This window comes from Physeter macrocephalus, chromosome 7, assembly GCF_002837175.3.
Source record: "Physeter macrocephalus isolate SW-GA chromosome 7, ASM283717v5, whole genome shotgun sequence".
NCBI classification, from domain to species: Eukaryota; Metazoa; Chordata; class Mammalia; order Artiodactyla; family Physeteridae; genus Physeter; species Physeter macrocephalus.
The window spans coordinates 3227549-3255355 of record NC_041220.1 but is presented as its reverse complement, the minus strand read 5'-3'; the positions used below and the strand labels follow the sequence as shown (position 1 = coordinate 3255355).

Below are 27807 nucleotides of genomic sequence, written 5' to 3'. Positions count from 1 at the left end.
TTTGATTTCTCCATCGAATCTGAATGAGTTCCTTGCTGGGTAGAGTAATCTTGGTTGTAGGTTCTTCCCTTTCATCACTTTAAGTATATGATGCCACTCCCTTGTGGCTTGTAGAGTTTCTGCTGAGAAATCAGCTGTTCACCTTATGGGAGTTCCCTTGTACGTTATTTGTTGTTTTTCCCTTGCTGCTTTCAATAATTTTTCTTTGTCTTTAATTTATGCCAATTTGATTCCTACGTGTCTCGGCATGTTTCTCCTTGGGTTTATCCTGTATGGGACTCTCTGCGCTTCCTGGACTTGGGTAGCTATTTCCTTTCCCACGTTAGGGATGTTTCGACTCTAATCTCTTCTAATATTTTCTCGGGTCCTTTCTCTCTCTCTTCTCCTTCTGGGACCCCTATAATGTGAATGTTGTTTCATTTAATGCTGTCCCAGAGGTCTTAGGCTGTCTTCATTTCTTTTCATTCTTTTTTCTTTATTCTGTTCTGCAGCAGTGAATCCCACCATTCTGTCTTCCAGGTCACTTATCCGTTTTTCTGCCTCAGTTATTCTGCTATTGATTCCTTCTAGTGTATTTTTCATTTCAATTATTGTATTGTTCATCTCTGTTTGTTCTTTAATTCTGCTAGATCTTTGTTAAACATTTCTTGCATCTTCTCGATCTTTGCCTCCATTGTTTTTCCAAGGTCCTGGATCATCTTCACTATCATTATTCTGAATTCTTTTTCTGGAAGATTGCCTATCTCCATTTCATTTAGTTGTTTTTCTGGCGTTTTAGCTTGTTCCTTCATCTGGTACATAGCCCTTTGCGTTTTCATCTTCTCTATCTTTCTGTGAAAGTGGTTTTTGTTCCACAGGCTGCAGGATTGTAGTTCTCCTTGCTTCTGCTGTCTGCCCTCTGGTGGATGAGGCTATCTAAGAGGCTTGTGGAAGCTTCCCGATGGGAGGGACTGGTCCAAAAATTATCTTTGATGCTACAAGTCAGGGTATCGGTTACCCTTGGAAGCAGGGCAGTGAATGGAAGGGGACAGAAGGAGCTTCTGGCGTGCTGGCGACGTTCTACTTCCGATTCCATCACTATATTCCCCACAGTGCTGCAGCCAGTCTTCAGCCTTGTTGATTGGATTCCCTAGAAAAGCCAGACATCAGATCACCGTGGAAACTCAACTGTTCCAGTTCTATCGTATTTCCATTTATTATTTATACAGTGCATATTGCTGCAGTCTCTAAGTGCTTTACAATGAAATACAACATACCTCTGGGAGGGAAAAAGGAAATGAGGAAGGGGGAGGGGGAGGTGCTGGAACATGGGTCATCTTTGTGAGCTGGAGAGATCTAAGCCGACACGAGTGGGCCCTCCCTGTGACACAGTTGTGAGCAGTATATTGGTCACTGTCACTGGCATAAATTCACGTTGGGAGCTGGAGGCTAGCCTCTGCAGAGAAAGCTTTCTTCATCCTTGGCTTGAAAAATGCATGGTGCTCAGGAAGGGAGAGACCCCTCCTTCCTGGGTATCCACCTGAACTTCAGAATCTGGTCGGAACGTAACTGATGCTGACGCTTACCGTATAAACCTTACCCTTCAAGAATTTTTTTTAAATTCCTCGTGGCGACAGGAACTACAAGCACGAAAGCTTCTGGATGCTGAGGTTTCTCCATCTGGTTCAGTTTCCCGTGGCATTTGGAAGTCCTCAAAAGGAAGAAGGGGAGGAGTCGGGTGGTGCCACCACATATCACGGACACCCCACGTCTTGTCACTCCTCCTGCCAGCACACGCGCCTTGGGGCTTTAATGCTTTTCTCGCAGCTGAATCCTTCACGAATTCCTGGTGATGCGCCCTTCCTTAAGGAGGTCAAAGGGGATTGCTCCTGAAATAGGAAAGCTTTCGGACGCGTTGACCCCAGAGCCCCACGCTTCTGATGGCTTTAAATGGGGCCATCTGACAAACTCAAACTCTGTGGGGTGGGAGAGGCTTCGATAGGCCTTTTCGGTCCTGCAGATTTTCTTGTGGAAGCCTTGGACCCGGGGAAGAAGTTAAATCGCCATGGTTGGAGCGGGGTGCCCAGTATCCTCTCGAATGACTACAAATGCTGACTCTGTTGCTGGCAGAGCAGCTGCTGTAGAGATTATTGTGGTGTGAAGCATTTTCTGGAGGAGTGACGAGGGCGGGGGGCGGGGGCAGGGAACAAGACCGGGAAAAATGTCAGGGCCTCCAGCGAGAAGGCAGGAGGGTCTGGGGATTCAGTAGCTCAGCTGGACAAGGACAGAGGCGGGCGGGCGCAGCGCTGAGAAGCGGGCGGCCTCTGGGCTCCGCATACCAGGTATTCAGAACGCAAGTCTCGGGTGGTTTCCCACGGCGTGTGTAAGGCCCCTCTGTAACTGCCTACCTTTCGGTAAAGAAGGTCAAACACGCTGCTTTCTGTTCGCAGTGCATGCGGGCGGGTTAGGGAAGAAGGCGTCTGTGCGGGGGGAAGTGGACTGGAGAGAGCGGGGTGTCAGCAGAAGAGGAACAGGCTGCCTGTGGTCCGGAGTGAGGGGACAGTGCCAGCCAGACGGGCTTGTGGGGCCTGGAAACAGGACCCCTGGGGTCTTGGAAGCGTTAGGAGTTAGGGCTGCGTTTCCGCATCCCTGTGAGATGGGGGAGGCATGGGAGAGAGAGGGAGGGTCAGTGTTAGACGAATTTTAGAGAAAGAGTTGAGCGGACGTGGTGATAAACTGGAACGAGAATGGCTACAGAATGAATCTGTTTCAAATCAAAGAAAAGAAAGAAAAAAGGAAGGAGGGAAGGAAGGGAGGGGGGGAGGGAACTCTCTGCCGGCTCGCTCCTGTACCATACACGGCTTTAGTCTGTTGAGAACGATCCCGGGGCAGGGAGAGCCTGTCCAGGTCTCCCAGGAACGGCTCTGAGCGATGCGGCGTGGAGCGGAACTCAGAAGCAAAGCACGCCTGGAGCTTTCGGGAACCGTGCTAGATCCCTGGAGGGGACCTCAAGGAGGAGGTGTGGGCCAGGTGAACCCAAGGATGCGAAGTGCTGGGTCCCGGGTCATGGCCATCCTTGCGTTCTTCTAGGTGTTATGACGAACTCGGAAATCAATATATTAAGGATCCGTCCATGTCTGTTTGTATTTTTAAAAGAGGGAACATACAGCAGAGAACACTTAACACCGCAGAATGACCAACAAACTGTTGGGGCAGCCACGCAGTTCTGCCGTTCTGCATGTGCTCGATACCTTCACTCCAACAGTTAAAAAGCAAATGATCCTCATGACAACGCTGTGGGGCGGCAGCGTCCCCCAACCCACACCAAAGGAAGGTCGAGGCTTCTTACGTCTGCAGGGTTACACGTTTAGAAAGTGGAGGAGCCCAGTCCTAAGCCCCGAACTTCTCACCATTTTCAGTCTGCTTTACCCATACAAATGGCTAGTTGCACCACCATGAATTGCAAACATATTTTATCTATTAAAAATGCGATCACTTCTCTCTCCCACTCACCAGGCCGACACTTAAGTTAGGCAGTCACACCTGTCCGCCGCTTCTCAAGCCTGCCGCGGTTACCAGTAAGCACAGACGGTCAAAACAGAAAACAGAACAACGGTAGCGCTACCCAGTAAGAAGAATGAAATCCAGATGCTGTCAAAATTAAGAGAGGTTTTAAAAAAAATAGAGAGGCTTGATTAACGCCACTGTTAACTTTATTTTCACTGCCTTTCCCAGCTGGGTCAAAAAAAGCTAATGTGCTGATACCAAAGGACATCTTTCAGCAAGGCACAATTTTAAAAATAACGTCTACGTTAATTGATGTGTTATCAAAAGACTGTCTTGTTTCACCAAGAAGCTTTAATCCTAGGAGTCAAAAGTAGCCTATACCCCAATGCACATTTCCTACCAAGATTTCTCCAACGTTAAATCTACTTTTGTCTCTTCTGTGACAGCTAAAATAACAGGGCTGCAATGCAGTATATATTTGCGATCTCCAGGGCATCTGTGGAAGTCAGACCCTATTTTCCAGACAGACACAAAATTCATGTGGCTTTTAACTCATTTTCAAGTAGATCCTGACCTAATATAAAAAATTGAGAACAGGTGACCAATATTCCCAAAGAATCATAAAAATTCAAAACATTCTAAAGAATAAATACCTTCAAGGAAAGTTGACTGAAAAATCCTAAGTTGGGATCAAATTTAATGACTGTTTAAAATCACTTGGTCTGCATTCCATTCTTTAATCAATCTCTCTGAATCTCGATATTATCTATACATTTTCAAGCTTCTTTCTTACATCATCTCAACGATTTTCAAAGCTATTTATTGTGGTGCTTTCAGAAAATCAAAAATGCCCGAGACTTTTGTGTGTAAAGAAAACACAGAAACGAAAAACTTAACAGGTCCAGCTGTGCCTTCTTGTTTTTTGTTTTCTGTTTTTTAAAGCTAATCTGTGTTGAATGTAGACTCCATTGAGATATGACAAATTGATGTTACTTTATCTTTCTTGACAGTGGTTTTTTTCAGAAATCCCTATCATTTAGAAAAAAGTTACATTAGAAAACTCTTGTATTTTCTTTCTGTGAAAATCAGCGATGGATCATTTTTTATAAGTATAATGAGGAGCAAACTTTTGACATCTATATTTTAAGGAATTCGAATCTCGTATTTCAACCTAAAAGCTTGTTGTATATTCTGATGTTAAATAATTTCTTGAACTCTTTATCATCTGGTAAATTATCTCAGTTCTTTTTCTGATTGAAGTATAGTTGATTTACAATGTTGTGTTAGTTTCGGGTGTGATTGTCGCAGGTCTTAAAACTATTAGTTATCATCGTAAACAAACTTCTTTGACGGTATCCTCATCAGCAAACCTAAGGCATTCTCAGTGAGGGCCCTTCTGCAGGTTGAATGCGGGGGGAGGCTGGGGGCGCCCCCTCCCCTTGTCCGCCTGAACGTGGCTCAGAAATGCCTGCGGAAGGGAAGCCGGCTCCGAGCTTGGTTAAAGACGAGAAGGCAAAGCCCATGCCTGCGGATGGAACTCCTTTAGGACCCTCTCCAGGGAACGGGGCGTTCTGGATGCCCTGCGTAGGAAGCCCGCTCCGGAGGGCTGAACTTGCTCTTGGGCATCTGCTGGCGCCCGCGCCCCTGGCCCCGCGCTCACCGGGGAGCGTCCCTCCCGCCCCTTCGGGCTTAGATGGGACGGGCATCTCTCCCGTCTGAGACAGAGGCCGGCTCCGTCCTCCCACACCACGCTCTGGCGGATGGCGGAGGATGTCCGAGGGTGACCCGAGCCAGTTCGGGGTGGGGGGGCGGGGAGTGGTAGGGAAGGCGAAGCGGCTCCTCTCTGGACCGCAGACATCAGTTTAAGAAGAACAAGCGTCTGTGCTGCAAGCTAAGCACACCGGCAGGCCAGCAGCATCTTGCCCACGTGTTGGGATCTGGAGCACTCTTACTTTTCCCCTTTGTTCGTTTCTCTACGACGTGCTGCCATATGATGGTTCTCATGTGTGAAACCCTCTCTTGTACGTTTTAACTGACTTCGGATCATGCAAAACCGCAAAAAAAGGAGGACAAAAATCACAGAACATCCCGGAGCAGGGCGGGCACACTGTGTTTTTAACACCCTTCCTGTCCACGTGGGCTCCATCCCGGATTTTCCTGCAGGGCTTGTCTGGTGGATGCAGGGACTTTTACTCACCAGGATGTTTAGTTATCTAGGAGCAGCTTGGTATTTTTCAGATTACCAAGAGTCTGTTGTAATGTGACTCTGTGACATGACAGTTAAAGAGACCAAGATAGATCGCTGATGGAGGCTGCCGTTTTCTAGGAATGGATGATAAGCATTGGCAGATAAAAATGCAATCAGTCAAGTCCTGGAACAAGGCAGGAATCAGAAGAATGCTGTTCCATTTTAAAGTCTAGTGTAAATTTTGCTTTTAACAAAATTGGAGAAGATCAGAAGGAATTTTAAAAATATACAGTTAAGGAAGAAAAATATTGCTTAAATAGATGAGCAAATGGTTTTAGACATAAATACATGCACGTATGTATCTATGTATCGGGGGGGTTCCTTTCTTATTAGAATTAAATAGCTTTTAGTGTGTATTTAGAGTTATTTAGGGGTTGATTACTTAGTTGGTCGATAGTAACAACCTACTTTTTATAGCTCTTAAAAAATTACTTTAGCTGTACACCTGAAACTAACACAACATTGTAAATCAACTCTACTGCAATAAAATTTAAAAATTTTAAATTACTTTAAAATGTACAAGAATTGATGCTTGCTTTAGAAAAACATGAGTGATATTGCTAGCGTTTCTAAATGGCAGGTTCCAGAATACTAGTGGTCTAACAGGACTGATAGGATCCCGGTCACTAAAAGTGGAAGGCTCCAAAAGGCCCCAGAAAATACAGGAATGAAAGAGTGAGACAAGCAAAAATATCCAAGTCTGGGTAACTTTCAACTCTCTACCCACCAACCCCTGCCCTCCCACACCCACCTCACCCCACCTCTTCAGTGGTGAGTCAGCGTCCCAGCCCTTGATGGATGGTGCAAGAGTCAGTTTTTTGTTTCTGTTTTTGTTTTTTTTTGCGGTACGCGGGCCTCTCACCGCCGCGGCCTCTCCCGTCGCGGAGCACGGGCTCCGGACGCGCAGGCCCGGCGGCCACGGCTCACGGGCCCAGCCGCTCCGCGGCACGTGGGATCCTCCCGGACCGGGGCGCGAACCCGCGTCCCCGCGTCGGCAGGCGGACGCGCAACCGCCGCGCGCCAGGGAAGCCCCAAGAGTCAGTTTTGATGTCTAAGAGGCGGAAGCAGCTGAAAGTTTGGCAGTGAGCATCCTTGCTCTTAAAATACCCTTAGCTGCATCACCACTGCCGGGGTCTCGCTGGCTGCCTGTCACAGACAGCTTCTCGATGGCCCCCGCGATCTCTGCTTCTTGGTATATTCGTGTCCTTGTGGAGTGCCCTACCCTTCAGGGTGGTTGGGCTTAGTGACCCATTTCTAGCAGATAGAATGTAGCAGAGGGATGGGATGTCACCTATCAGAGTAGGTGGCACAGTGGCTGTGGTCCCTGTCTTGGGTGCTCTCTCTCTCTCGTGGTCCATCTGGAACGAGCCAGCTGCCACGTGAAGAGGCAACAAACACGGCCCAGGAGCCCTTGAGGAACCAAATCCTGCCCTCAACTGTACGCTTTAACACCGAGTCTTCACCTGAGACCTCAGCCTCAGCTGACACCTTCATGTCAACCTCCTGGGAGACCTTGAACCAGAGGCACCCAGCCAGGCAGCTCCCAGGCTCCTGACCACAGAAACAGCAAGATACTAAATAGTTGTTGCTCTAAGCCATTAAGTTTTGGGGTCGTTCGTTACACAGCATCAGAGCTAATAGCCTATTTGTCCCTATCCAGCTTCCACCTTCTCTAGCCCACGTCTCTCCCCCCACCTCCCGCCCTGTCCCTTTTTGGGCTCCCCTCAGACATTCCTTTACTTCCCCTGTGGGACAGTTTAAACCATCCCTGCTTCCTAGACCCCTTCAGGCCTCACCCTCAGGGCTTCCCCTTCCTTACCTGAAATGGCTCCAAAATTATAAAGTAGGAGAAACTCTAGTGCGGGCTGCTGTAAGCACAGTTTTCAGCTTATGTATTTTTTTTAAATTTTCAAATTATTTATTTTTTGGCCATGACACACGGCATGCCGGATCTTAGTTCTGTGACCAGGGGTCGAACCCACGCCCCCTGCAGTGGAAGCGCAGAGTCTTTGGACCACCAGGGAAGTCCCCAGCTTCTGTATTTTTAAAAATTTTTATTTTACTTTATTTTTTTATGGAAGTATAATTGATTTCAGCTTATATTAAGAAACTGTGAATCACACAAAATAAATAATGTATCTGTGATTTCATCAACTTAAAAATACTCTCGCTTTGGTACATTTTTTAAAGTTGAGATTAAAACACCCGATGACTAAATAATCAATTCCCTGATTACTTAAACGTTTTATAGTAATAAAACAAATTATTTTAAAATATTTTAGTTATTTTTGGCCTGCCGTTTGATTTGGGTTATTGCTACATGTTACTATGGGGTGTCTGTACCCCAAATCCTGAGGCTTGTCAGCCTTCTGGGCTCAGCGGTTACTTCAGTACCCCCAGTAAAATGTCTTTAAATACATAAAATAAAAGGCCTTTATTTAAATAAATTAAATTAATGTTATTTATCATAAATTATAAGTTTGTATTAAAATAAAATTAATTTATTAAAATTATAAATTACAAATTAAATACATTAAATAAATACAATAAAACATTTAAATAAAATAAAATGCCCCAATAAAACCCCTTTCCCTCAGGTTGTGGACATCCTTCTCTCAAGATTTCAGAGGACACCCTGAAGGTTTGCTTTCCCATTTGTCTTGTCTCTCTGGAATTACCCCTCCTCTGCAGCCTGAGGTGCATTTCCTGCTGAGTTTTGCTCTACAAAGGGCCCTGTCCTGCTTTCTTCAACTTCCCCCAAAGGCCACCAACACAGGCTGCGGCATGGAACTACAGCAAAGCACAAGATAATACACAACTTAAAATTAAAACGAGTCATTTGCTGAAATCAGACTTCGCCAGTTTCTCGGACAGCCAAGCATATGAAAGCATCACCACTGCCCTTCTGGGCCCGTGCGCCCCGCCCTCACTGGCCTCCCAGACTAAAAAGCCTTCTCTTCCAGCTTGCTATTTTTGCCTCTAGCCCAAGAGCCCCCAGACCCGTTCCTCACCACAACTTTAATTTTCCTTGACACAGGGCATTTTAGCTTGGTTTTGTTTCAGCTTCTCCCATCTAGGTTGTGTGAGGTTGGGTTCAGCTTCTGCCACCAGGAGTTCCCAAACCCACCCCGTGTCCTTTCCTAGGTGTTGTCATCCTTCTCCGCTCAAACTGTTCCTAGACATTTTAAACAACATCTTTAAGTGTTACATTAGAGTTTAATAAAAAGATTAAGCTAAAAATCCTAATAAAATATATAAGAAGAAAAGTTATTTTCCTATTGACATCTAAATGGAATTTGTTAAAAAATGAAGTTTTTCAAAGAAGTAGGGTTTTTTCTTAAGACTATACCAAACACTTGTACTATAAACCAGTGTATAATCCATTTCAAGTGAGAGATAACAGCTATTTTTATTATTAAAAAACTTTTTAATTGAAGTATAGTTGATTTATGCAAAGTTTCAAGTGTACAGCAAAGTGATTCAGTTATACATATATATGTTCTTTTTTATATTCTTTTCCATTATGGTTTATTACAGGGTATTAAATATCGTTCTCTGTGCTATACTGTAGGTCCCTGTTGTTTATCTGTTTTGTATATAGTAGTATGTATCAGTTAATCCCAATCTCCTAATTTATCACTTCCCCCATGGCTCCCCTTTGGTAACCATAAGTTTGTTTTCTATGTCTGTGAGTCTGTTTCTGTTTTGTAAATAAGTTCAATTGAATCTTTTTTTTTTTTTTAGATTCCATGTATAAGTGATATCATAGGAGATTTGTCTCTGTCTGGCTTACTTCACTCAGTATGATTATCTCTAGGTCCATCCAGGTTGCTGCAAATGGCATTATTTCATTCTTTTTTATGGCTGAGTACTATGCTATTTTTAGATTGTTTGTAATTATCAGACCCTCTTTGAGGATCCATACATTTGAATGCTCTTTCTATGTCATGGCAGATGATTGGCAAATACTAAGAAGCTACGTCTTCTTTTTCAATATCAAAGGTCAGACATTGAAACGAATCTTGGATTGTAGAACTGCTGTAAATGATGCTTAGTCTCCGGAAACTAGATGAAAATAAGACCCTGAGCTTCAGACATTTATCCAGGTTTAGAAGAACCTATGGAAGCACACATATTCTCGATGATATTTAATTGCTTTCCCCCCAGTAAGTATAAGGACTTAGAGTCCATTATAGAAATACATTTGCTTGGAAAGGTAAGAAAGGTTGGTTCCTGGCTGTGCTCTGGGGAAGCCACCATCTGCTGCTGCCTTGTCACTGCGTTCAGTGTCTCCAAAGGGAGCTGCGAGTTTCTCAGGAAAATAACTGGCGAACTGGATGAAGGATAGGAAAAATGGAGCTGGATGGAGGGAGGGTGCTGATGGAGGGAATTTTCTACAGTAGATTTGTCCCGGCAGGAGGAAGACTTCATCAGGAGCGAAGGTTAAGTACAGCACGATGCCCTGGATTCGACAAAAGACCAGGGGGTTGGAGGAGTCTCCAAATCACAGTGCCCCCCCAAAAAAACCCCCACCCAGTCAGTAGTGCACTCTTAAGTAATCCGAAGGGCTGTCACCCCAGATTGTGTTGCTCTGTGGGGCCCAAGAAAGTCTGTTGGTGGCCTTCCAAGGGAGCATGTCATAGAGGAAGGGACTTGTTTCCTTCCCGGCGCGTCAAGGAGTCTGGGTCTGAGTGGCGGTACAGAGCGTGGCATGGCAGCCAGGAGCCCACTGGAGGTTGACGTTGCTGGGGGGCAGGGAGAAGCAGAACCCCACTTTGGCCGGGGCCGCTGTGGAGAGGGACGCCCGCTTACACAAAAATGATCTGCACGACAGCCAAGGTAAAACGGAAAGCCTCTAGGAGCACAGAGAAGGAAGTGTGGGCATTTGAGGACCTCTGGAGATTTGTGCCGGTGGAAGGGGAAGAAGAGAAATTTGGAAGGGGATTTATTTTCTTCAAGGCAAAGATGGGAAGGGTATTTGCCAGGAACATTTAGGAGGGGATGCTACTATTACAGGCTGAGAAGCTGCCATAGCACCCAGAAGGGAGACTTTCACTTACATTCAAAGTTCAAAGTAACCATAGTCATAATTTTGATAAATATGTTGTTATTTTTTATTTGAAATCCTTATATTGTGCTTTTTAAAACAATTTATTTTATTGACGTATAGGTGATTTACAATGTTGTGTTAATTTCTGCTGTACAGCAAAGTGATTCAGTGGTACCTATATATACATTCTTTTTCATATTCTTTTCCATTATGGTTTATCACGGGAGACAAATACGTCTATTGAAGATCAAAATTAGATTTCATTTATACAACTCAGAAATAATTAACCAGATTTGGAACTCCACATTCTCTGTTATGCACAATGAGACCAGACTTTGACACTAAACTCTCTGGAACACACCGACCTCAACAATAAACCAGGGATAATCATTTTGTGTCACAGCACTGTTGTGCAGACAGTGAAAAAACTTTGGAGAAAGCGTTTTGCACGGTATCTGGCACGTAGTGAGTGTCCAGTGAAGTCTGTCCATCGCTCAGTGAAAAAGTCTTCACCAGAAAGTTCGGCTAGTGGAAGAAGGAAGGCCACATAAACCATTAGAGCAGAACTCCGGGGCTTTGGGCATCCACAGTACCACGCGTGAGAAAGGAGACGACAGATTCTTGTACAAGACAGAGCAGGGAGAAGAGCACCTTGAGCTGGGGGCCAGGGGGGTGGATTTGCCCTGGCTCTTCTTCCGGCTCCCCTGCGCCGTGGCTTAGCTCCTCAGCTGGCCTCTCCCACGATCAGATGGCTCGAGCCCGCGAGGGGCTCTGTCTCAGGAGTAGCTAAGGTTCCTTATCACAATAACAATGCACACATTTGTAAGATATCACCATATGGTTGCTAAAGCACTTGCTTTAATTATTTATTGTCTCTCCATGTAGAGTATAGCAGTTAGGGGGATGGCAATTCTAGTGTTTTGTGGTTTTAATTTTCTAAACGGTGTTTTTTTGTTTGTTTTTTTTTTTGGCCGTACGCGGGCCTCTCACCGCTGCGGCCTCTCCCGTTGCGGAGCACAGGCTCCGGACGCGCACTAAGGTTCCTTATCACAATAACAATGCACACATTTGTAAGATATCACCATATGGTTGCTAAAGCACTTGCTTTAATTATTTATTGTCTCTCCATGTAGAGTATAGCAGTTAGGGGGATGGCAATTCTAGTGTTTTGTGGTTTTAATTTTCTACACGGTGTTTTTTTGTTTGTTTTTTTTTTTTTGCCGTACGCGGGCCTCTCACCGCTGCGGCCTCTCCCGTTGCGGAGCACAGGCTCCGGACGCGCAGGCTCAGCGGCCACGGCTCACGGGCCCAGCCGCTCCGCGGCACGTGGGATCCTCCCAGACCGGGGCACGAACCCGCGTCCCCTGCATCGGCAGGCGGAATCTCAACCGCTGCGCCACCAGGGAAGCCCTAAACGGTGTTTTTATAGAAAAAGCATATATACTATAATCTCTAATTATATGAACTACAACCGTGAGAGGTCAGGTTGATTGGACGGGCAGGGAATAGCATCGCTGGTGCCAACTTACCCGAATTCTAGCTGCATGAATAAGATGAAGAATACAGACACTTTCGTGAGCTGGCCTTGAAAACCCAAATATAAAAAGAAAGGTTATGATGGTCACACTTTATTGTTGTATTTACTTATTTTCATTATTTATTTATTTTATTTTAGTTTTTTTTTTTAACATCTTTATTGGAGTATAATGGCCTTACAATGGCGTGTTACTTTCTGCTGTATAAAAAAGTGAATCAGCTACACATATACATACATTTACAATGTTGTGTTAGTTTCAAGTGTACAGCAAAGTGATTGAGTTATGCACTTATATATATAATATCTATTCTTTTTCAGATTCTTTTCCATTATAGGTTATTACATGATATTGAGTAGAGTTCCCTGTGCTATACAGTAGGTCCTTATTGTTTACCTATTTTATATATAGTAGTTTGTATCTGTTAATTCCAAACTCCTAATTTATCCCTCCCCCCTTCCCCCACCCCTACTATCCCCTTGTTTGTTTTCTATGTCTGTGAGTCTTTTTCTGTTTTGTAAATAAGTTCATTTGTATCATCTTTTAAGATTCTGCATATAAGTGATATCATATGATATTTGTCCTTTTCTGTCTGACTTATTTCACTTAATAGGATAATCTTGAGGTCCATGATGGTCACGCTTTAAATGTATATTAGTCACCTGTATTTTCTAAGGGAAGAATGGGGAGAGGCCAAGGTAAGGGGGAGGTGATGAGACGAATATTACAGCGAACATTTACTGCACACCTACTACATAGTGTGTCAGGTATTGTGACGAGCATTTTGTATACGTTATTCCCTTTTCCCTGTAGGGAGGGAGGCACAGTTGTTCTCATTTTACAGAAAATCAACTTGCCAGTGTTACACAGAAGACTGTGGGCATTTGAAGCCAGGTCTGTATCTCTGTTCCGTGAGTTTTCCAGATCGTTGCCTAAAAACAGGAATGTAGGGAAAGGACCTAAAATTATTTGGCGCTTAAAAGCATAAAGCAAGATTTACCGGTATAGGGGTGGCAAAGGTCCCCAGTTTGCAAAGAGTGATCAGTAATAGGGTATCTGAGCATTAATTTTAGCAAGTACTGACCTATATTCACCTGGAGATAGGTTCCATTGCTGCATCATGGGAGTTTCCAGTTTGCATCACTTTCCGTCATTAACCGTATAGCTGGATGCGTTCCCAACACTGGAACAGGCGTTTTTGCAGGGCCTCAGCACCGGGCACTGGCCTCCACAGCCTTACCGTGAAGCAGTTTTCAACTCTCAAGTAACTGTTACGTTCGCAAAGCAAGACAATAGGCAACGTTGCATTTGTGCCGAGCGGTAAACCCTGAGCTTCATCAGAGGAGGTTGCGGCGGATTCATAAACAATAGGGATTTTCTCTAATAGAAGAGCATCTGGTGGCCACAGGAGATCGTCTTTAATCCCCTCTAATGAGTTCAGAAGCTGTCGCAACTTTTGATGACAACGTGGGCTTCATTTTAACTGCTTGGTTAGCCTGTGGGGTCCACACCGAGGTGACACCATCGCTTTACCTCCTGGCCTTGGTTTTCTCTCTTTCTCTCGTTTTCAGTGTTCTAGTTTGTGACCCCACTGCTCACGGTCACCCAGGCTGGATAAGCGGGGTCCTCGATTCCTTACCACCGAGCTTCGGCACGTTTCCCGAACGCACCTCTTCCCCGCTCGCATCACCTCTGCCTTAGCCTCACCTGTACTTGCCTGGACCGCTTACGGCCCTGCCTGCTGCGCCCCCGTCCCCAGGCTCTTCTCCTCAATTCGCTCTCCACCCAGCCAAGCATCTTCCATTTCAACCCAACACTGACCAGTCTCTGCCTCTTTGAACCTTCAGGGGTCCCCGATGCCTACAGAATAGAGTCTCTGCTCCTGGCATGCCTGGCAGAGCCCCTTAGGCCTCCTCTCCCCTCTCAGCCATGACCTTCAGCAATGCTGAACTTGTCTTTCTGCCATGAACGGTTCTGTGGGCTGTGTCTCCCCTCTGGGCCGTTTTCTCAAGCTGTCCTCTTTGTCCAAAATGCCCTTTCCGCCCACGCCATCCCCCAGCCTCCCATCCCTTGCCTGGGTCCTCATCATTCTCTGAGACACAGTTCAGACGAGAGCCTCACCCTCTGTCCCAGGAACGGCAGGTGACCCTCCCCTCTGTCCCCATGTCTCCAGGAACAAACTAGGTGTTAAATGTATTCCCGTAACCATCACTGCCCTTCTGACCCTTTACTGTGATTCTCTGTTGGTGTGTCTGCTGTCCTTCTTTGGAATGTTAGCTCATTCTTGTAAAAGTAGAAAAAGCTCAGTGCCTGATAGTAAATTACACAAGAGGGATGACCAGAAGGGTCTTAGAAGATCATGCAAATAGCTCCTAACCATACGAACAGTTGTTCAGTCTTGCTGACAGAAGAGGAATGTCAATTACTATTTGACCAATTCTTACCTGTAGTAAATCCAGAAGTTTGACAACATACTCTGTGGGTGGGGTCATGTGGAAATAGGCATTCTCTGACATTGCTGGTTGGAAAACAAAATGGCACAGCCCCATGGCGGGGGGAATTTGGCAGTATCAAGCTAACTTATATGTGCCTTACCCTCTGGTCCAGGAACGACACTTCTAGGAATCTATCCCAAAGATGTACTGCAAAATAAATGAGAACATGTTTGCAGAAACCTATATTTTATAGCACATTTTATAAGAGCAAAAGATTGGAAACAGCCCATATAACCATTAATAGAGGTCTCGTTGAATAAAGGGAAGGTGGAAAAACACGTGTTTAGTTTGCTACTCTTTTTCTGAGAAAGGGGAGGATATGATTATAAATATATTTTTCTTTTAGTTTGTACAAGTTTTCCTATAAGGAGAAAGAAGTAGGGGCTTCCCTGGTGGCGCAGTGGTTGAGAATCCACCTGCTGATGCAGGGGCCACGGATTCGTGCCCCGGTCCGGGAAGATCCCACATGCCGCGCAGCGGCTGGGCCCGTGAGCCATGGCCGCTGAGCCTGCACGTCCGGAGCCTGTGCTCCTCAATGGGAGAGGCCACAGCAGTGAGAGGACCGCCTACCACAAAAAAAAAAAAAAAAAGTAACAAGATGTAGATGACAAAGATAAAAGCTAGACTTCTCTAAATATCCCTTATTTTAAGAATTTTACTTTGAAACCACGTAAATATTTTACTTAATTACACAAGAATTTTTTTAAAATTTGTTTATTTATTTATTTTTGGCTGCATTGGGTCTTCGTTGCTGAGTGAGGGCTTTCTCTAGTTGCAGAGAGCGGGGGCTACTCTTCGTTGCGGTGCGCGGACTTCTCATTGTGGTGGCTTCTCTTGTTGTGGAGCACGGGCTCTAGGCGCGCAGGCTTCAGTAGTTGTGGCATGCTGGCTCAGTAGTTGTGGCGCACGGGCTTAGTTGCTGCAGCATGTGGGATCTTCCCGGACCAGGGCTCGAACCCGAGTCCCCTGCATTGGCAGGCGGATTCTCAACCACTGCACCACCAGGGAAGTCCCACAAGAATTTTTTAATCCCTAAAAAATGAAACAAAACTAAACAAATGAACCTAAACATGTACTGAGTCGGTGGAAAGATCTCACAAAGAACTAACTCTGATTTTTTCTCCTCTATTTTCCCTTCCCTCCAGCCTTTTGCCATCAGAATCACTGACCCTAAGCCCACAACAGATTGAAAAGTTTGTAACAGTCTCTGAGGCAAAGTGGAAGCCTGCTGTTCCTCAGGATGGGTTAAGGGGAGGTCCTCGGCCAAAAGCGAGATCTCCTTTATTTCCTGCTTATTTTACTAAAGAACTTCTTTTTGTCACTCAGGTTCCTCCTTCCTTCTCTCTCCGCATCACAAAAACTGCAGTGAGGAACCAAATGGGCAGGCTCCTGACTTCCACTAGGATGTTTCAAACTTGGCTGACTTGGAAAGTGGTAGTTCTGAGCACACAAATAGGGAAATTTCAGAGAGAAGCCTAAGGCTGGGGCTGGAGAGCCCTCGACCATAGTAACAAAAACTGGTTAACCTCAGAAAGGGGAGGAAAGCTTCTGACACTGCGGAGGTAAAGAAGCGTGCCACGCAGGGCAGATCAAAGAAGACCAGTAGACTTGCCCACGCTGGGGAAATAGAATCAGCTTCTGGTTAGAGGGTTGAGGGGTAAAAACAAGAAGCCTTCCTGTGTAACACGCTTGTGCCTATACATCAGTGACCCAGTCCAAGCTCGTACTGCTTACCACACAACAGGCCGAGAAATCGAGACACAAGGTGTTGGGGCAAGGAATAGAGATTTTGTTCAGGAAGCTGGAGAAGATACGGGACTAGCGTCCACAAGAACCACCTGCCCCAAGTTAGCAGTCAGGCTGCTTGTATGCTAAAATGGCAGTGGGCGTGGCTGATTGTTGGCAACGTCTTGGTGCAGGAATCCTTTGTTCACAAATGTTATTCTCTGTTCTGCAACATTTTATCTCTGTATGAATGGAAAAGTGTTTTACCCTTAAAGGTCAGAGCCTTGAGAATACGCTCTCCTGTATATTTCAGGCTAGAGGCAACATTGTTTCACGAGGTGCAGAGCCAGCAGGGCTCAGCGCGGGCAACAGAGCGCAAGGCTTGGAGCTACACGCAGATCTGATGCGGAACCAGGTTTGTTCTTCCCTGTTACACATCTGTGCTGTCTGGTGGCCACAAGTCGTGCCCTCCAGAAGTTGGTGGGGGGCAAGATGGTTATCTGGGATCTATGCCTGTGAACAGAAAGAGGCTGAAGCAGGATTGGGCAGAGGAAGAAGCTGAGCTGTGGTGAGGGCTTCACAAAGCCTCGGCTCACCGGGTGAAAAATGGCCCCAAGGCGGGTGGAGACATCTGGACTTTATCCCCTCACCTTCCTGAGTCTTCTGACCATGCTGCCCCGAGAGGGCTTGCCTCGGAGAGAGACACCACGAGAGGCACACAGCCCGCTGCAGCTAAAGCAGCCCCTGAAGGAGCTGACAGCTGCAGGCTGTCTACTGATGGTATTTCCTGCAGCTGGGGCACAAGTCTTTCCTTGAAGGGGAACTTGGGGTTTACATCCCTTTGCTACCAGGCTAGCAACCCTCTTCATAGTTGATGTAGAGTGTTTTTACTGTAATTTCTCTCAACAAACAAAAGGCATCACATTTTCAGTAAAGAACTCCATATATTTAAGGTTGAATTCAAAATTGCTGTTAGAATTTATATTCCATGGATTATCAGGTGGTCAATATTATACTGCTGGGCAGGCTGGAATTAGCTGTTTGTTCATTTCTTCATCTCACAAACATTTCTTAAGTACCTATTGCATGACAGTCTCTGGAAATTGAAATATGAATAAAGATGCTTTTCCCCTGAACTGGGAGTTAGATTCTAGTAGGGAGGCGGACAAAATAGACAATTGAAACAAAGTGGTAGGAGTTTAACAGATAGGTGTAAACAAGACGCCATAGAAGTTAAAGGGGCATGAAGGAGCCAGTGGTCAGCTGTGTCTGCAGGCATCCTCCTGGGAGAGGAGGCATGGGCTCTGACTCTCAGAGGACAGAAATATTCACATAAGAACATTACCGGAAGAGCAAAGGAAAGGGTAAAGGCTCAGAGGAGCGAAAGAGCATCACGCGTGACGGGAACCACAGAGAGGCTGATGTGACCAAGGCACAGATTGTGTTTAAGGAAGTATTGAAATACAGGGCTGGGAAAGATACATAAACAATTATCTTATTCATTTAAAATATAATTTCTGATTGTATTTTATCTAGCCAGGGCTTCTCAAATGCCTCTGACCGTGGTTTGTGATTTTTGTTTCTTTGGTTTGTGCGGTAACAGCCCTCTGCAGAACATTCCTTGGGATATGTTGGAAGACAGTGTTGACTGACGCTGCCACGTCTTTGGGGACGTAAGGCTGCTCTAGATCCAGTACCTGCACAGGTCTGTTCCGGACTTGATGTTGACAGGTAAGGAAAAGACTGGACGCCATTCCTGGGTATGCTACAGCTATGTCTTGTCTGTTCCCGGAGGCTGGAACACTGAACTGTTAGAAGGAACACCCTGCCTTCCTGTCATAAAGAGTCCCTAGCAACCACCTAGTTCGGGTCACAGGCAGGGAGAGGAGAGACAGCAGAGTCTTTGGCTCTTTCTGGTGCAGATAAACTGGTGTGAGGAAGCTGAGAAAGAAAATCCAGTAGCACAGCTACAGCCATGGCATGTGTATCCTTTCGAGAGCCAGGATCGGCCACAGTGGGGAAGCGGATGGTTTTTACAGGTAAAGGGCATTTGAGTACCTTTCACAAGGAGAGCTAAGCTTTCTTTACCCCTCACCTATATGATGCTCACATGACAATGGACATGAGAACGAAAGAACAACACATGTTTATTTTACACGATTCTGCTACTCTTATGCACTCAGTCTGGGCGTCGACACCAAGCTGCCGTGAGCAGCTCTGTGACGTCCCCGTTTTCACGACACCTGAGCTGACTTCCACAAAGGAATATTTTTATATCATAAAGTTTATGTTCTGTGTAATGGGGGCTGCTTCGATGTTGATAAAAAGTATACTTGTGATCAGATTTTCATGATTACTGATTTAAGTTTCTTGTATTTTGATAAACTTGACATATTTGGTTGATACAAATTTGAGCAAGACATGTAGTAAGCTTAGTAAAATCGTTGGCTGGCGTTTTGTTCCTTCAACTTGCTTTAAGTGATTTGGGTGGTGCGTGTGTGTGCAGTTATGTATGTGTGTAACTGAATCACTTTGCCGTACACCTGAAACTAACACAACATTGTAAACCAACTATACTTCAGTTTAAAAAATGTAGTTAAATAGAATAGGACTAATTGTGATGTCTGTAAGAAATAAACCACATTTTATCTTATTTCCTTTATATTTTAAAATCACAAGCCTATTTTTAAGCATACCGCTGGCTTATCTGTACATTCCCCCTCCGATCATGAGAAGCCTGGCTCCCACTCTCTGCCACCCGTTTACTTAATTGTTTAGTTTTCAGTATATGTATATACACGTATCAGAATGGTTAACCTGTCCTCCAGGGGAAAAAACCTTATCAACCAGAGTATGGTGCTTCCTTGCCGTTCTTTTGCCCTTGGGCTTACAGGCTCTGCTCATTTCCAAAGTTACTTGGGTCAGGACCTTTCCCCAGCCCCTCCAGTGAGGCTGTTTCATACATCTGTAATGCAATTAGATTCTCCTGTCACTGTCTGAATTGTCCTGGAATTCCCTAAACTCCTAAATGATTTTTTAAAAATTTATTTTATTGAAGTATAGTTGATCTGCAATGTTGTGTTGATGTTTGCTTTACAGCAAAGTAATTCAGTTATACATATGCATATATATTCTTTTCCATGATGGTTCATCACACGATATTGAATATGGTTCCCTGTGCTATACCGTAGGACCTTGTTGTTTACCCATCCTGTATGTAATAGTTTGCACCTGCTAATCCCAAACTCCCAGTCCTTCCCTCCCCTATCCCTCCACTCCCTTGGCAGCCGCCAGTCTGTTCTCTATGTCTGTGAGTATGTTTCTGTTTCCTAGATAAGTTCCCTAAATGATTTTTTTTAAATTGTATACATCAAGGTTTGCTCTTTGTGCTGTGAAGTGTACAGGCTTCGACAACTTGGTAAGGCTGTGTACCCACATGACAGTATCATACAGAACAGGTTCACCCCTCTAAATGTCCCTGTGCTTCACCTACACACTCCCCACTTTTCTCTCCCTAGGACCCTGGCACCACTGATCTCTTACTGTCTCCATAGTTGTGCCTTTTCCTGACTGTCCTAGAGCTGGAACCACCCAGTGTGTTGCCTTTGCAGACTGGCTTCTTTTACTTGTCAGTAGGCACCGAGGGTTCCTCCATGTCATTTCATGGCTTGCAGTGCTCATTTATTTTATCACTGAATAGCCTTCCATTGTATGGTTGTATCATAATTGTTTACCTAATCATCTTAGTGTCTTGCAGTTTTTGGCATTTCTGAAAAAAAAAACTTCTATAAGGCTTTTGCATGGATATGTTTTCAACTCAATTTGGTAAACACTTACTTAGCAATGTGATTGCTGGATCATATGGTAAGACTTTGTTTAGCTTTGTAAGAAACTGCCAAATTGTCTTCCAAAGCAGCTGTACCATTTTGCGTTCCCACCAGCAAGCAGTGAGCGAGAATCCCTGTTGCTTTGCACCCTTGTCAGCATTTGGTGTTCTTTATTTTTTTACCTGTAGCCAGTCTAACTGGATGTAATTACATCTCACTGTTGTTTTAATTCCCTAACGACCAATGATCATATACTGATTTGCCGTCTGTATATCTTCTTTGATGAGATGTCTGTTCATAATATTTGCCTATTTTATAATTTTTTTTCTTATTGTCGGGTTTTCACAGTTCTGTATATATTTTAGATACAAGTCCTTTATCAGATAAGTGTTTTGCAAATATTTTCTCCCGGTTTGTGGCTTGGCGTTTCATTTTCTTAACATAGTCTTTGATAGAGCACAAGTTTTTAGTTTTAATAAAGCACAAGTAATCAAGTTTTTCTTTCATGGATTGTGCTTTTGATGTTGTATCTAAAAATTCAAAACCAATTCCAGGGTCCCCTAGATTTTTCTCCTTGTTTTCTTCCAGAAGTTTTTACTGTTTTGTGTTTTCATTATATCTATGATCCATCAAGGTGATTTTTGTGTCTTTTTATATTATTTTTTATTTTTATACTATTTATTTATTTATTTGGTTGCTCTGGGTCTTATTTGAGCAGGTGGGCTCCTTAGTTGCAGCTTGCAGTCTCCTGAGTCATGGCATGCGGACTCTTAGCTGCGGCATGCATGTGGGATCTAGTTCCCCGACCAGGGATTGAACCTGGGTCCCCTGCATTGGGAGTGTGGAGTCTTATCCACTGTGCCACCAAGGAAGTCCCCTTTGTCTTTTAAACTTTTCATTTCCGCCAGCTAATTGACTTCCTTTTTGCTTTAAGCCAGTTTGGCTTGGCTTTTCTGTCACTTCCAACTGTGAAAGAGTCTTAATTGATACTTGAAATTTCTTCTAATCTATGTCAGTGTGTACTTAGTTTCATGTATTTACGTAGCTCAAATTCTTGTCACCTTTGATAGCTTTAAGGTTTTTCATTATATTGATACAAAATAATTAACTTCATATTCTCCTATATAAATTTTATATTTAATCTCCAAATTTTCTCTGTTATAGTAAAGCTACATGAAAACTTTTGGGTAAATTATTTTTCCCTTTCTGTTATTTTCCTGTGGTATATTTACAAAGAGTGGAATTAGGTGGTGAAAGGTACAGACTCTTGTTGAGGCCACGAACTTCAGCGGATTGTATAAAATACTATGAACAATGTATTTGTACTTAAAGCCTGCAAATAGTTTTAAAAATCACTTTTATTTATCTATTTTTAAAATATTTATTTATTTATTTGCCTGCATTGGGTCTTAGTTGCAGCGTGTGGGCTTCTCTCTAATTGTGGCATGCAGGCTCCAGAGCGTGTGGGATCAGTAGTTGTGGCGCGTGGGCTTAGTTGCCCTGCGGCATGTGGCATCTTAGTTCCCTGATCAGGGATCGAACCCGTGTCCCCTGCATTGGAAGGCGGATTCTTAACCACTGGACCACCAGGGAAGTTCCCCATTTTTATTTAATTTTGATAATGGAGAGGTATATATCAATCTTTTTCTGATACAACTTTTAAAAAGTCTGTTAGGACTATTTTAAAATATATCCCACTTACCTGTTACTTATATTCAACAATTTATCAAAATGTTTCCACATTTGATCACATAGCTTTTTTCTTTTTCATTTGCTGAAATATTTTAAAGTGAATTCCAGATATTCTATTGATATTATCTCACTCCTATATGTTTCACTGTCCATCTCTTAAAAAAAAAAAACATATTCTGACATAGCCACGTTGATATGATCACACCTAACAAAATTAACAACTATCCTGTGACATCATGTAATAACTCGTCCATGGTAATATTTCCCTCATTGCCTCTAAAATGCATTTTTATGATTGATCGTGAAAATACAGATTCAGGCTAGGTCCACACATTCATTGCATTTGGTTGTGTTGTCTCTTTTGGTGTCTTGTAAGCTGGTAGAGACTTCTTTTTTTTTCTTGTTGCAGAAATTGTGTCAGTCATCCAGTAGAAATACCCAACATTCTGGATTTGGCTATTGTCATGTCATTTAACGTGTTCATCTATCCTCTGTATTTTCTGAAAATTGAATTTGGCTGTTGAATCTTGATTTTAGTAGGTTCAACTCTTTAGGGAAGCTTGTTTCTTGAATGCTGCTGTGGTCAACACATCACACATTAAATTTTACGCAGGTCAGATGTTACAAAGTCAATTTCTCTAAGGCCCATCACTTAGGACCTTTCTAAGTTATTGGAACTTAGCTCTTTTCCCTCTAGGTTTGGAACTGATCTCAATGGAAAGTCCATGTTCTTATAAAAGTGCTAGCAAAAGTGGGTATGTACCCTGGTTAGGCAAATGAAAAGTTGATTTGCTGCATACTTTACGTCAAATATTGCATAGTTGCAATAAAAACATAGAAATATTTTATCATGATTAATAACTAATGTAAAAACAATAAAATATCATGAGAAATCGTTTAAACAATTACCTCAAATGCTGATATGTGAGGAAAAACTAACCAGATTATAAGAGGATGAGAAAATAGCTGAGAAATTTTGCAGCAACTTTGAGGATGATTTCAGAGCACTTTTAAGAGTTTTATAGTATTTTTATTAATGTCTAATTTAATTTAAAAATCAAATTTTCCCTTTTTTGCCATAAGTGTAACACTCCTCATACTTATCATTGGTAGCTATAATTGTTTTAATTTCAATTTCTTTCATTTCTAGTGAGATTCCATTATTCCATGAGATGATTCACAGTGTATATTTACTTAGTGTACTGTGACTACCGAACTAATTTGACCACTCATCAAGTTTTATTTTTCTGCCCAATTTTAATATTTTTCCCTTTAAAACATATTTCAGAAAAAAATTTGATTCTAAATTTTTATCATAGAGATTTAAAATCCAATGTAACAAATAGAAATTGAATCCCTACTGAATACGAAAAAGTTGGCCACGAGCTTCGGAGGACACAAAAATGAACAGGAATAAGATGTTTTCTGTCTTCTAGAAGCATGTAGAACATTATAGGTTATCCTGTTATCTTATTTAATCTAAATATCCATCACAGGTGTCCCCAGAGTGTAGTGTGACATGAAAGGAAACACAAACCCAATTCCAAAGGCCTTGAGGAGTCCAGTAGAAGAAGTGGGGATGGAGGACCATTACCTCATTGGACACTCCACAAACTACGCCCTCTGCTTTGTTTTGTTTCCTACTCATTTCTTTTGACTGTCGTAATTAGAGCACAAATTGTCTCCTCCAGGATGGATGGATCTTAGATTTTATTTATTTTGCAACTAATAAAGGGATAGAGATTCAAATGTCAGTGGGTCCAACTTAGAAAACTTTTAAAAAAGTTGACATGTAACATATACTCTAGTAAGTGTATTCGTCTAGTGTTCAGCTGGATAATATTTCACAAAGTGAACACACTGACGCATTTACTTTTTAGATCAAGATTGTGAATATTTCCATCATCCTAAAATGTTCCTTTATGTCACTTCCCAGCCAATCCCACCAAAGTCAAACACTGTTTTTATTTTTATAATCCATATGTTTTTGATAACTATGAGTTTAATCTGCTAAGGTAAATTATTGTCTGTATTTTTAAAACATTTTATTTGCTGGCTTATTCTTTCATGTAAGTTTTATTATCACTTTGCTAAGTTTTATTACATAGTGAAGAGATTTTATAGATAATGTTATTTTGGCATTACAAAGGTCTTACTATGAAAACTAATATCATAAACAAAATTCTGAAGAGACTTTAAAGTATTTTAGAGCATGGTTATGTATTTTTACAACATCTATTTGCAAACAAATGATACTGCTTACCCGATTCCAGGTCCCATGCTGCTTTAAAGTTACAAAATTACATTTAAAAAATCATTTTTTCATTCAGATTTTTAAATGAATTCCCACTTGGTCCAAATTGAGAGATTGATGGGATAATTACTATGGGATGTTAAATTAAAAAGGCACGTTCCTAGAGGGGTGGGATAGGGAGGGTGGGAGGGAGATGTAAGAGGGAGGGGATATGGGGATATATGTATATGTATAGCTGATTCACTTTGTTATACAGCAGAAACTAATACACCACTGTAAAGCAATTATACTCCAATAAAGCTGTTAAAAAAAAAATGGCACCATGACAGAAAATCTAATTTCACCTGTCATTTTTCAGATGAGAATATTGAGGTTCAGAGAGCTAAGTGACCTGCTCAAGATCACACGGCTTTAATCTCAAGGTCACACAGCCTTGATGAGAAGGATGGAAGCCTCTGCCTGCTTCTTGTTTATATGATGTATTTATGTGTGTTATATCCAGATTACTGACTAAATAAATATATTAATGTATTTTTTCAACCATCATAGATCTACTAGAAAATCTGCATATGTAAACCAGGAATATTGCAGCATTCCACTTTATGAAGGAATGATCACAACATGGGACTTCTGTTAGAAATGTATTAGAATTGGAAATACTGTCTAGGAAATGGCCAAAAACCAATATGATGAATGAAGCTTTAGTGATGGGAGAAGTACATAAACATGTATGTGATTATGAACAGCTCACTCCATTAGCCTGGGTTTCAGACCCATTTATTCATCTTGGTTTTTGCCTTGTGAAACTGTCACGCTCAGAGTCATGTCTCAAATTCAGTTATTTTAAAAATAGAAAATGACTTCACACAGAAATGCCAGTGGTTTCCTAATTGAAGAAAGAACCAAATAGTCCTCCTGCAAATTCAGCTTAAGTCTCATCACTATAATTCAGGAAGCAAATATGTCCCATTTTAAAAAACTAATTCATGACAAAAGCTTACACATTTTAATGGGGTGGGCCTGACACATTTGGCTAATCTGAAGTTTATTGTGTAGTCATAGTGTGTGATATGCCTGAATCAAAATTTATCTACAAGTGAAAGCAGTTTCAAATCAATCCTACCTTAAATTACTGATCATGTGAGTCATCACCAATGTGACTCGCAGGAAAAAAACGTTAGTTGCTGGCATCACTTTGAAAAGCATCTAAACCAAGCCGTTAGAAGAGGACTTCTAAAGACATGCTTTGTCTCATACTCTATTTTTTTGTTTTTTGGGTTGTTTTTTTTTTTTTTAGACAATATACACCTTTATTGCATGAACTAAGAGGGAAAGGAGAAGAATTGATTAGCCTTTCTGGGCTTTGATTTGATTTTCCAAAGTTGACACTTTGTAGGTTACATTAGTATCACTTCCTTAAATCAGGGAGAAATGCTCAGGATTAAGCAAAAAATTTTTTGTTTTTGAGACAGGGCTTGAAAAAATCACGTTGTCAAAGATTAGTGGATAGTTCTGTGTGCTAATGTACCACCTGTGAGGGAATCAGCATGGGGAGCCTGCTTCAGGGGCAGGGCCGTCAGGTTAGCTGTCCTCTCAGCTGCTTCTCCTAACCTGTTTTCCTTCTTTCTCTTTGTTGGAGTGTATTGGATTTACAGCCGTGTGTTAGCTTCAAGTGTGCAGCAAAGTCATTCAGTTATACATACATATATACTCCTTTTCAGATTCTTTTCCCATATAGGTCATTACAAGATATTGAGCAGAGTTCCCTGTGCTCTCCAGCAGGTCCCTGTTGGTTCTCTATTTTATATAGAGTAGTGTGTATCTGTTAATCCCAAACTCCTAAATTTTCCCTTCCCCTGCTTTCCCTTTGGTAACCATAAGTTTGTTTTCTATGCCTGTGAGCTTGTTTCTGTTTTGTAAATAAGTTCATTTGTACCATATTTTTAGGCTCTACATGTAAGTGTTATCATATGATATTTGTCTTTCTATATCTGACTTACTTCACTTAGTATGATAATCTCTAGGTCCATCTACGTTGCTGCAAATGGCATTATTTTGTTCTTTTTTATGGCTGAGTAATATTCCACCGTATATATGTACCACATCTTCTTTATCCATTCATCTGTCGATGGACATTTAGGTGGCTTTCATATCTTGGCTATTCTAAATAGTGCTGCAATGAACATTGGGGTGCATGTATCTTTTTGAATTAGATGTTTCGTCTTTTCCAGATATATGCCCAAGAGTAGGATTGCTGGATCATATAGTAACTCTATTTTTAGTTTTTTAAGGAACCTCCATACTGTTCTCTGTAGTGGCTGCACCAATTTACATTCCCACCAGCAGTGTAGGAGGGTTCCCTTTTCTCCACACCTTCTCCAGCATTTAATGTTCATAGACTTTTTTTTTTTTTTTGGCTGTGTTGGGTTTTTGTCACTGTGCGTGGGCTTTCTCTAGTTGCAGCAAGTGGGGGCTACTCTTTGTTGCAGTGCTAGGCTTATTGCAGTGGCTTCTGTTGTTGCAGAGCATGGGCTCTAGGTGCACAGGCTTCAGTAGTTGCTGCACGCCAGCTCAGTAGTTGAGGCTCGCGGGCTTAGTTGCTCCGTGGCCTGTGGGATCTTCCCGGACCAGGGCTCGAACCCGTGTCCCCTGCATTGGCAGGCGATTCTTAAGCACTGTGCCACCAGGGAAGTCCCTGTAGACTTTCTAACCATGGCCATCCTGACAGGTGTGAGGTGATACCTCATTGCAGTTTTGATTTGCATTTCTCTAATAATTAGTGATGTTGAGCAGCTTTTCATGTGCCTCTTGGCCGTCTGTATGTCTTCTTTGGAGAAATGTCTATTTAGTCTTCTGCCCATTTTTTGATTTTTTTTCTTTTTTTTTTTGCTATTGACTTGTATTGATTGATTTTGACTTGTATTGACTGATTTTGATATTGACTCGTATTTTTTTTGATATTGACTTGTATTTTTTGATATTGATATTGACTTTTGATATTTGACAGCTCAAAATTTGAGCTGTTTTGTGTATTGTTGGTCGCATAGTTTGCAAAAACTTTCTCCCAGTCCATGCATTGTCTTTTCCTCTTAACCCTTCTGACCGTGGTCTTCTTATCTGTAATTTGAGGCTAGTAGTACCTATTTCATAACATATTCTATGATGATTTAATGAAATGAAAGTGCCTGCATATAATAAGAATTCAATAACTTTTTTGAAGTTTTAAAAAAAATAATTTATACTATTTATTTTCTTGAGAAGCTGATTATCTGAAGGGGGGAGGAGCTAGGAGAGGACACAAAAATCATCTTAGAATCCTACTTTTTTTTCATAACAAACCAGCCAAGTACACATTATTTCCTGAAGTCTTAAGCCATAGGTGGGTTTTTAATGGGCACAGAGAGAAATAATCTAGGACTATCTAAGCCCGTGGTTTCTAAACTTCAATAGGCAGCGAATCGGGGGGGGGGGGCGTGTTGTTAAAATGCAGATTCC

At 42.6% G+C, this 27807-nt stretch overlaps 1 protein-coding gene across 2 annotated transcripts in view; it reads left to right on the top strand.

The window, feature by feature from the left end:
* Nucleotides 1-27807, top strand: part of SPMIP2 (sperm microtubule inner protein 2) — a 168912-nt gene that overhangs the window by 48132 nt on the left and 92973 nt on the right. For both annotated transcript variants that reach the window (XR_008617738.1, XM_055085793.1), the window contains exons 4-5: nt 16853-16954; nt 18143-18270. Coding sequence is in view for 1 of the 2 variants with exons in the window: in XM_055085793.1 (XP_054941768.1) it covers nt 18261-18270 (10 nt within the window). In the remaining variant the exon portion in view is untranslated. The remainder of the gene's footprint in view (nt 1-16852; nt 16955-18142; nt 18271-27807) is intronic.